An 11393-nucleotide genomic window follows, 5' to 3' on the forward strand; every position below is an offset into this window, starting at 1 on the left:
GTGGTATTATCTATGAAACCAAAAGGCCTAGGTCCAGGGAAGGGAATAAGAAAATGGAAATTCTAAAGAAAGGGCACACAAAATATTGTGGTTAGTGAATCAGAGTCATCTATTGCTGTGCAGGGAAAATCTCTTTGTGGATTTCCTCTGAGTGTTCGCCTGCCCAGTGAGCCATGGTTCCATCACCAGAGACCAGCGGATGCTGGGGGGTGCAGAAGAGACAAGGATCATCTGAACAGAGGCCCACTACTTATTCTGGGATTCTGGGTTCCCTGACAATAGAGCTCCAATGGAGCTGTGTTATCAGGACTTCCCCGGGCCCATTAATACCTCTCCAGTCATGAGGGAGAGGGAAATGATTACACAGCTCTAGTTGTTACCTACCACCTCACACTGGATGTCATATGGGGTATCATCAAACAATTACAACCTGCATTTGATGGGGACCACATCCTGAAAGAAATCTGTCATTCTGGGTAGTGGCTTTCACTTGCGCAGAGCCTCAAGTATTTTTGAAGAGAGAACTAGATATTATATTGAAATAGGCATTCTTTAGGGGTACAGTCTCAAACCAATCTTGTGAACTCAGAGAAAGAATTATACTGTAGAGGCTACCGTCATCACCACACAGAAACGGAACTTTTTGATGTACGTGTTCCATTTTCAGAGCTCTCATGTATTCGGGAATGAGGAAATAATGGTACTGCAACCCTGCTCCCAATTACAGCTGAAGTAACTCTTTTGTTCCCGTTTGGGGAAGGGCACTGACTCCAGTCTTTATATTTTCTTGTAAGAGGGATCCCAGAAAGGGATGTGGAATTGGGGTGGGGAGATGACATGAAATAAATTCTCTGAAAAGTGAATGGATAGAGTGAACTTCTGGAGTGGAACTGGCTGGAGTAAACTCCTCTCCATTTGTCTAAGGTAACTGATCACCAAAAGGTAGAGGCGTAGGAAAACGATTTGCTGCCCGTATTTTGAGTCGGGGATTTTCAGTGTGCTATTAAACTTGCTGCTATGAAGAAGAAAAGCAGCTTGAACCTGCAGGTGCTGACAAACGCTGTCTTTCCACCTGGGTCACTTCAAAATACTTAAATACTAACACTATTTTCCTACACAAGCAATTGCTGTAGTAGTCACAGGGGTTTTATGTGATTCCAAATGGTTCATGATTGGGAAGCTGCAAGGGCAGGTGGCTGAAACCACCCTCTCTCTGTTGAGGTATGATCTGCCCTATGCAAACCTTTGAGAGAACCCCTGAGAGAAGGCATGTTCCTGAGACAGCCAAATGAAATAGTATTGGGACTGTGGATAGGTAGATGGGAGAGGGTTGGTAAACAGAATAAAGGATTTGTGAGGAAGCTTGTTGATTGGGTCAAATGAAGCTGCTGTACCTGGTGGTTCAAGACCAAAGTGCCTCGGCCTGTACTTGTGGTTGTGGCTATGATTCTCCTTCTTTCTCTGGCCAAAGCATTTAGGTCTGCATTGCCAATTACAGCAGCTTTATTTAACCTAATCAACAAGTTTCCTTTAACTAGTGGGTAAAAAATTAATATTCCAGATGCCGATTAGGGCTCTTAATCTGTTTACAGAAGATTCGTTTCCTCTTTGATTTCCCAAGACAGAAAGTTACTGGAGAACACTTCTGGGTGCTATGGCTCAGGCAAGAAGCTCTTTTTAATTGCCTAATTGTGTCTTCTTGTTACATTCTCTACCTTTTTAGGAGACATAATGCCTTTGATCCACATATACAACTGCTATTTAAAGTCTATGGTCCTCTGCATTGATTTCCAGATGGAATCATTTGCCACTAATTTTGATCTGTGTGCTCCTCTAATCTGTTTGTTAGAGAACAATGTTATTTGTTCTTAAGCTCAGGGGTGCTGGAACAATTTTTACAGCAGGGGCGCTGAGAGCCATTGAACCAAACTGCAAACCCTGTATATAATGGAAACCACTTCAAGCCAGCTCCTATGCTTAAACATGGTATATAATAATACAATTCAATAGTTGGAAAGAAAAACAGTGCCATGGATAAAAGAATAGTGATCTATCTGATCAGCCATTGAATTTCTCTGAAACAAAACCTTTTCAAATGAGAGGGTGACTGTCTTTTTCTGAACGATACAGTGCATTTCAGGAGGAAACACAGGTACCAAGTTCAGCTGGAGCTATTACAAACAATGCAGTCCACACGCACCTTGTCTTCATACATCCTTTTAGCTTCCCGTAATTCAGAACGCAGCTGAGAAACAGTGGATTCCAGTTGACTGACCTGACGCATGTACATTGAATTCTGGTTTCGTGTTTGTTCTCTAAGAAAAATTTTGAAAGGAAAGGGAAAAAAAATTGTGAGCGCTGCCAAAGCATGATACATATACAGCTATGCTAAGGATGTGATCCCTAGACTTCACTGTATTAAGTGTAGTTGCAGTCTGAAATGTGAAAATATAAAAATGGCACCTTCTTACTTAACAGATCTGCTCCCTCTGTATTCAGTCATATTTGGTTAATTTAATGACAAAAATAAAGTGTTACTGCTTTTATTTCTGTTTACAATTCTGGGTCATGTATCATCAACACACATGTTAACTAAGTTTTAACTGGGGAGCTAGAGACTGTCTTTAGTTGCGCCAGAGGACTGCACAAGTGGAACTCTGGGCAGAATTCAGCTCACAGAATCTTTATCATGGGTGATTATGTGCAAGTCACACATGGCCCAGTTTGACTTCCAAACCCCAGCTTGAGTTTGCAGGGTTGACAGATAGAATGCATAAACTGAGCACATCTGACCTACAAGTCATCAAGAGACCATCAACAGGGAACCACCATGCCATTTTCTAGTCACTCAATTATTAGCAATGCCAACACTGGCCATATATGTGGCTTTTCCACAGGATCTTCTATAAGATTCATCATTATTTATTTCTGCCAGTAAACATCACAAGAATTCATCCATTTTTGTTTATGATACAGTTGACAAGAAATATATTGTCAGGAATGAATTTTGGACCAGAATCTTACCAACTCTTATGGAGATATACCTATCTCATAGAGTTAGAAGGGACCCTGAAAGGTCATTGAGTCCAGCCCCCTGCCTTCACTAGCAGGACCAAGTACATATTTTTGCTCCAGATCCCTAAGTGGCCCCCTCAAGGATTGAACTCACACCCCTGGATTTAGCAGGCTAATACTCAAACCACTGAGCTATCCCTCCCCCTTGATGAGGTCATTTCTGCACAGCCCCACTTCTGCTTAATTTATATAAAGCTGGTGCAGAATGCTCCCCGCAGCAATCTTTTCCTGCTCTGTGGGTGGGTATACAGAGGAGCAGGGCCGTGGTCCAATATTTTCCTAGTTCTGCTTCCCAAAGAGGGGAGGAAGAGAAGCAGTCCCTGTGATAGAGATTGCAGGGAATGCTATTGCGAGCATTTCCCATGCAGATGTGCAAGTGGGGAAGGTTCTTGTTCACTCCTTCACTTCACTACTGTGCAGTGTTGCAGGAGTTGCTCATAACTCAGGACTCAGAGATTTGCTCAACGTCACAAAAAGAAATTAACGTCAGTCAGGAAAATAGCCCAGGACTGATTCTCCTCTCACCTGAACCAGAGTAACTCCAATGACTCATTTGACTTACCTTGCTTCTGACTGAGAATCAGTTCCCATGTCTCCTGATTCTCAGAGCTTTGCCTTAAGCACAGACTATGTTCCCCTCTATCTATTTTGTACCCTTTCTAGATTTCGCCCCCCATGATTTCTGCAGTGGTTGATTAACTCTGAAGCAAAGTTACTAAGAAATCTTATCATGCCGGCAGAGAGTGTATGCTAGCAGAGGGAGACCTCTCTAGAATCAAGGTTATTTTAATGTGTTCTACAGTACAACCGAGAAACATACTGAATGATCTCCATCTGGCTTTGGATATTATTTGCATGGCTCCGTGCGCTGTTGGTTTTATCAGTCAGTGCTGCCACCTCCTGTTCATGTTCATTTATTAGTTGCTCAATCCTATTTAAAAAAAAAAATACTGGTTACAATTGTAGACAAGGTATTTCCCACTGCATAAACTGTACGGAAAAGAATATTTCCCCAGTAGTCACAAGATTTAAAGATTTGGGGGATTTGTCATGAATGTAATCAATTGTATAAAATTAATTCACAGTTTATTCTGATGACATAACTAGATAATTCAATTAGAAAGTTGGAGACGTTGCAATTTATTGAACCAAGGAAGGCCAAAGTTTTGAACAAAAAAACCAAAAACAAGAGATGAGGGGAAAAACCAGGAAAATGAAAGATGACAATTAAAAGTCATGTCATCCACACATTGTTGTTTACATTAAAGCACTACCATGTACTAGACAAGGTGTACTACAATCTGCACTAGCTACATAAATAGCAAGCTCGGTTGCTTATTTTAATCAGAGAGAGGGGAAGAGCCTTGATTTGAAAAAAGCAAAAAGCACTGTAACGATTTTTTGCAGTGTTACTTAAAATACCTCTGGTCATTTCTATTTTCCATCGTACTTTAGAAAGTTATTGATTTTATCCTAACCAGCGTTAACAATAGTGCTGCTCTCCACACAAGAATGATTTAAACGGTTTTAGTTCTAGTCACTAACAAACATGCCTATATTAGGAAAATATTAACATGACACAGTAAAGAACACAAAAGTCAGAAAATCCTCCTACTACAACCCAATGGAATTGGTTTTGCTCAGACGCTTCCAAAATATTGACCTTTCAGCAGAGATCATGTCTAGAAATTGTTAAATGTGTCAGGAAGTTCTGAGTATTTAAAAACACAAAACTAGAATAGAAACAGATAAACCCTCAATAATAGTGACTGCTACTGCACCTCTCACTTATTACAGTATCAGCATCTGGTACAAAAAAATAATTCTGCCTGGAAAAGTGAGGAAGTGTTGGTGCCTGAACTATACTAGTGATTAAATAGGGAAAAGGTACCTATCTTGATGTTGTTGAAGCAGAAGTTCTGTTTTGGCCTGTGATTCTTTTTTCAGTGATTCAAGTTGTTCCTCCAACTGTTGTAAGTAAATTACAGTGTTGTTTATTGTGAGTAATCACTCTTACCCACTAGTAAATGAAAACACAATCTAAATCAACAGATAGTACAGTTTAAGAAACCAAGGTTCACTTGTAGAACAGTTTGCATAACTCACACAAGCAAGGTTAAATTCTGGCTGTAAGCTACAGAGCTGAGTTGGGGACAGTTCAGAGACACATCACCCTAGTAGGAGTTCAGCCAGTGTGCTCCTCCTAAAAGAGGTTACAGCATTTTCTCTTCTGTGCCTGGCCTGCTGCCAGTGGGGAATGTGGTCACAGTTGGACTCCTGCCTGTCCCCTTTCCATGGGCTAGTGTAGAAAGCAGTGCTAGCCCTGCAGTCTTTGCACTGCCTGAGCTCAAAGACTCCTGTGTAGCTGGCCACTGAATGGGATGTGTAAAGGGCGTGAGGCTCTTTGCGCCCTCTCAGTCTGTCTTCACTAGGGGAAAAGGGTGTTCTTACCTTGAGTTAACTGTTTTCACTAGGATTTGACCTGAAGTAAAGGCATTTGTAGTTTTTACAGAAGTTAGCAGGTTGAGTTAAAAACTAAGGAGACCTTGGGGTTTACCCTGAGCTGCTAACTAATTATTATTTATTATTTGTATTATCATAGTGTCTAGCAGCCCCAGTCATGGACCAGGGCTCCACAAGGCTAGAGCTGTACAGATAGAAAAAAGGAAGTCCCTGCCCCAAAGAGCTTACTTGTGTGAAAGCTACATAATCCCTTGTCGTCTTCACTAGGAATTTACCTGGAGTTAGCAGGCAAGTTAAGAACACACCTTTTTTGTCCTAATGAAGACAAGGTCATCACTTGCATGTCCACCAGCATGGTGGCCAAGGTGCAATCTGGCCCTAAGCCAATGACATAGCGTCAGACAAAGGAATCTTTGATAGCCAGCACTGATTGCTGGAGGGCTTCATCTCACAAAAGGCTGAGTGCTCTTAACTTCCATCTAAATCAATAGAAGTTGAGGGCCCTTGACACATCACAAGATGTGCTCTGCACTATACAGATTCAGGCCATTATTGATTAATATTGTTGCCCTTTGGCCAATATTTGGGGTATCGCTGCGTTGTTTCCATTAGGAGGCAAAACTGATGACGGAGCCAGGTATTTCTTTGATACCATTAACAAAGAATGTATACAAAGACCTGTTTCACTGAACATAGTAGGAACACACAACAGCAGCCAGTTTCCTTGCTCACAATTTCCAAGCCTACTTTTAAGCAAGCCCTTTCCCCCAAGGAGCTTTGATCCCTCTCAGGGCCATCCTCATGACTACTTCTCTCACTGTCTGTTGGCTTTTTACATCTTTCTTCCTCTGACAGCCACAGAAACCCACCCCACCAACCAGTGTCAATATCCCAGCACCTGTGTCTGCAATCAGTCCCCAGGGAAATCCCTCTGCCCGCACGGCTTAGTTTCTGCTCAGGCCTTGCCATGCTGGCTAGAGCCTTGGGCAGTGGCATCTATTATTTCAGCTATTGCTACACAAAGGGCCTTTGTCTGCTTCTTCATAAGTGCTTAGTGCACCCACTGATTTTACCCAGGTCTAGGATTGAGGACAGGAATTAACAGTACCTTCCAGCATAACAATCCAACAGCTAACTTTTCATACTGAAGCTACTACTGAACTGATGCAACAGCTGTAAAATTTTGGCTTTCAAGCATGTTCAGAAGATAACCGAAAGAGACTCAGCTTAGAAGCCAGGGTACGGTTGAAATCACAAGCCCTTGCATCTTTATAGGAAGGCAAATTGATATATTGAGCTAAAATAGCTTCCCCCGGGCTCCCAAGAGTGGGGATTGGACAGGGCCAGAGGATCCACCACTACCTGGATTCTCTGGAGCTCTCTTGTGCAGGAGGTGGGAGTGGTGTGCACGGGGATCGTGCAGCACCCCGAAGCAGTCTTTGTGAATTGGCTCCACAGCTGCTCTGAGGCAGGGGAAGGATTCGGCTACTTGAGTCAGGCACTGCTTTGTGGATTTGGCTCTCAGAGTGTTTTTACACAACAAATAGTCATCTGGAAGCTTCCACCACTAACTGGCAGGAAAAGTAGTGTTCTCCCCACTCACCGGGAAAATCCTCCCTTTGAGATACGACACCTCTGAGTCTAAATCTCGCAGGACTTTACTAAAAGCTGTGCCCAGGTTGCGGATATGGAGACCGCTGATGTTCTCGTGCTCATACACCCTCTTGCCTGTGCTGTCTTCATAGTCCACTAGGACGCCCCGCAGTTCGTGGAGCACTTCCTCATGGCCATGTACCATCTTTTTCAGATGCTCAGTTTGGCTGTTGGCCTCCCTCAGCATCTCCTCCTGAAGGTGGTTGGCTGTTTCCAGTTCATGAACTGTAGCCTGTAGCTGTATTTTGATGTCCTCCTGGCTCTGGGATTCTCTTCGTCTATATTTCAGAAAGGAAGACATCCAAGAAATATTGAAAGTGATAATGGTGTACAATGTTTGTTTTTATCCTGTCTGATATGGGGGGAGGGAGGTTTATAATCACTATTTCTGCAAATTATGGAATCTGGTATGTTTTCTGAAACTACGGGCTAGACCTTGCACTCTGCCATGACTACTGCTGCCCAAGGCTTCTTCCAGGAGAACCCTCCTTGCACTTGGGGACCAGTTCAAGCACCTGCTGCAGTCCTTCTCTTCCTCCCAAGCCCACATGGGAACTGTGTATCATTTACTAGATACACTACAATGGGCTAGTCTCTGATGTAAGCATGCACACCTGATATCCACGAGAGCATCTCTCTCCATTTGCACCTCCTGAAATTTGGTCTGCAAATCAACGATTGTCTGTCTTAAATTGAACTTCTGTTGTTCATGCAGTTCAGTGTTCTGGACAAACAAAACAAGCAAATTATTGAATATTTGACCAAAAATAAATGTAGCTAAGGGTAATATGATAATTTATAATAAGATACATTGTGTTAGTGTTCTCAGATACCAGTTGTTGCTCTATGCTGTGGTGCAGGTATACTGGGGGCATTACCAGAGGGAGCATAGCAAGAGTGCTGCTGTTCTGAGGCACCCTGTGAGCTATGGCAGCTGAGAACAGGTAAGAAGCTGCTCTAAATGTGCTGGTGACCAAACTCTCCCCTGGCCAATCCCGGAATCCAATATGTAACAAAGCCATGGCAGCCACACCCGTGAATCTGGCCCGAAGTCTTCAACTCACATCATTTAGCCTCTTCTGCAGATCTCTGACTTGCTGTGAGTACCCTTCCAAGATACTCTCAATGTGCTCTTTTCCAGGATAACTAGTGCTTCTCTTCTGGGTATCAATATCCACTTCATATTTAGAATACAAGACAGTTTTGGGTGGACTACTGCCAGCACTAGCAGAGGTAGAGGTTTCCATCACTGTGCTGCGAATGGAAGATGCTAATACATTCTGATTGCTGAAAAGTGGGCTAGCAGCACCTGAAATTAGAGAATATTATATATTGAAAATGGAATCCTTATATGAAAATAAAATAATTCTTTACACCTGTGAAAAGCAAGAGCCAAATGAGTGTTCTGCCCATTCTCTTCAAGTCAGTGGAGAATCAAGCCCATATACTTTAGAAGTCAGCTTTTTCTAAGGATTGTATAGGCCCCATCCATTCTTGCAATGCATCTTGTCATGGACACCAGTGCAAAGTGAGTGCAGAGTGGGTGTGAGACACTGCAAGAGCAGATTGGTAACATTTTCAACCCATTACACTCTCACTTTGCACTGCTGAAAATGCTACCACAATGTGCAGGGCAATGGTAAGTCAGGCCCTTTGGCCTCCGTCCTTAGACTACAGGATGATCACCCCCAGGTAGGGGGATCCACTGATGGTGTACAGCTCAGGGTAGCTCCTATGCCACCCACTCTTAGAGCTGGTGAAAGTGGCATGGTCAGGGCATCCTTGCACCCCAGTGATCCCTGGCTGGCTTAACTGCACATTGGAACCACTGGCAATCTGGGAGCCTCCCTGATTTACATTGTGGGGATCCAGTATATAACAATCAAGGGATCAGGAGAGTGCAAAAGCAGATTAAAGCCACCTTTGCACACATGTCCAACCCCCATCCACTATCATAACACATCTGTACCACTTTGTTAATTCACTAAAACCAGATTAGGAAAGGAATAGATAATAAAAGAGACAATATCATAATGCCACTATATAAATCCCTGGTATGCCCACATTTTAAATATCACATAAGGTTCTGGTCACCCCATCTCCAAAAAGATATATTAGAATTGGAAAAAGTACAGAGAAGGGCAACAAAAATTATTAGTGGTATGGAACAGCTTCCATATGAGGAGAGATGAAAAAGACTGGGACTGTTCACTTAGAAAAGAGACAGCTAAGGGGGGGATAGGACAGAGGTCTATAAAAATCATGAATGGTGTGGAGAAAGTGAATAAGGAAGTGTTATTTATCCCTTCATATAACACAAGAACCAGAGGTCACCCAATGAAATTAATAGGCAGTAGGCTTAAAACAAATATAAGGAAGTACTTCTTCTTCATATAATGCACAGTCAACCTATAGAACTCATTGCCAAGGGATGTTGTGAAGACCAAAACTATAATTGGGTTCAAAAAAGAATTAGATAAGTTCACAGAGGATAGGTCCACCAATGGCTATTAGCCAAGATGGGCAAGAATGTAACCCTATTCTCTGGATGTCCATAAACTGCTGACTGCCAAAAGCTACAACTGGATGACAGGGAATGGACCAATCAATAATTGTCCTGTTCTGTTCTTTCCCTCTTAAACATCTGGCACTGGTCACTGTTGGAAGACAGGATACTGGGCTAAATGGACCATTGGTCTGACCCAATATGGCCAATTCTTATGTAGATATTTTTGTACATTGTTCAGAATTCAAGACACCAGTTTTAAAACAGCAGTTTTGAAATACCAGTTTTGCTAAAAGATGCTTCAACCGTAAGTGTAAAATTTCAACCCTTATACACCCTTTTTAACAATAACTCTTGAGTGGGACAGTTTGCACAACGGAGATAGCCTGATGTTAAATGAATTCTCAGTATTGTTAAACTGTATTTAGTACTTACGCCCACTGGGAATGTTGCCACTTGATAAAGTCTCTTCATGACTCAGAGAATGTGTGATTGATTCCATCGTAAATTTGGTTGCTTCTTCTTGGAGTTTCAGAGTTTCTTTTGTTTGTCTTTCCAGTGCTTCCCTGCAAAATTATATGTGTGAGTATTTGTTGCGAGTACAATGTATGAATAGAGGAAGGTATCCACAAATAGTATCTGAAATGAATAACTAAAAATAATGTCATTTTATAAGCCCCATTTAGTGACATTATACACACCCAGGGTCTGCGTTCACATTTAGCAAGAAGGTGCCAGATCGTTAACTCTCATAAATTTGTATAGCTCCACTGAAATCAATTGAACTCTGCTGATATACACCAGCCAAGATTTGTCCTGAAGGGGCTGAACACAAAATACAACAAAACAAAACACTCCATCAAACAAATAAAAACAACCAGTTTGGATCATATCAAAACAAGATTCCTTCCCCCCCCACTTACTTTTTCTCCTGATTGGCTTGTGAAATACCATCTACTCACACAGAACCACAGACATTCTGCTTTACCGTGTAAAGTTTGCATGGCTGATTGACTGATTGATTGACAAAAGCATTAACAACTCAATCAATCAAATGGTTAAGGAGAAATTTCATACTGAATTCTGACAAGTGCTATGGGACTGTATTTTTCAGATGTTACGTGAAGACACTTGAGAGTTGTAATGAGAAGAAACCCTCTACAATAACAGAAAACATTTGTAAATTAAACACACTGATCTCCAGCACAGAAACAAGGACTCTCCTAGCTCACAGCATGACATCGCCCATAGAATGCAGAGTTTCAAAATCTTATTTGTTTGAAGTCACTTAGGCAGCACAACATTTCTTAAAAACATGTATCTAGCCTTTTGAAGAAGGAAGGATGAGGAAGTTAAGGAGAAAATGGGAAGGGCACAGGAAGGGAGATATTTCTAAATGTGGATCTATATCCTATTTTTGAAGTCTAGACAGCTCATGAAAATGGACAAAATGCTAGATTTTTAAGAGATGTTAAAGACATCAGGAGGGAAAACCTGCAATCAAGCTTACCTTCTCATGGGTGCAAATGCAGTTAAGTGTCCTGGGTGTGACCGAAGCCCCATGCAGTAATGGCCAGATTGTTACTGGCACAGTGGGTGTGCAGGGGATGGAAGTAAGGAGCCCCCCTCCTGTGAGTTTCAAACAAGGCTCTGTCTCAGTCAAGTCTCTGAGCTCAAGAGACCCTACAGACTACTC

The 11393-nt window shown here is 42.1% G+C and overlaps 1 protein-coding gene across 1 annotated transcript in view; it reads right to left on the reverse strand.

Annotated features, from left to right (window-relative positions):
- CCDC158 (coiled-coil domain containing 158) overlaps positions 1 to 10199 on the reverse strand; it is a 51442-nt gene extending 41243 nt beyond the window's left edge. Inside the window, exons 1-7 of the mRNA XM_034771365.1 lie at positions 10133 to 10199; positions 8256 to 8500; positions 7806 to 7915; positions 7142 to 7469; positions 4967 to 5043; positions 3896 to 4006; positions 2201 to 2315 (exon numbers count right to left, since the gene is read on the reverse strand). Of these exons, the coding sequence (XP_034627256.1) occupies positions 2201 to 2315; positions 3896 to 4006; positions 4967 to 5043; positions 7142 to 7469; positions 7806 to 7915; positions 8256 to 8500; positions 10133 to 10199 (1053 nt within the window). The remainder of the gene's footprint in view (positions 1 to 2200; positions 2316 to 3895; positions 4007 to 4966; positions 5044 to 7141; positions 7470 to 7805; positions 7916 to 8255; positions 8501 to 10132) is intronic.
- Between the last annotated feature and the right edge of the window lie 1194 nt (positions 10200 to 11393).

This window comes from Trachemys scripta, chromosome 5, assembly GCF_013100865.1.
Source record: "Trachemys scripta elegans isolate TJP31775 chromosome 5, CAS_Tse_1.0, whole genome shotgun sequence".
Classification (NCBI taxonomy): domain Eukaryota; kingdom Metazoa; phylum Chordata; order Testudines; family Emydidae; genus Trachemys; species Trachemys scripta.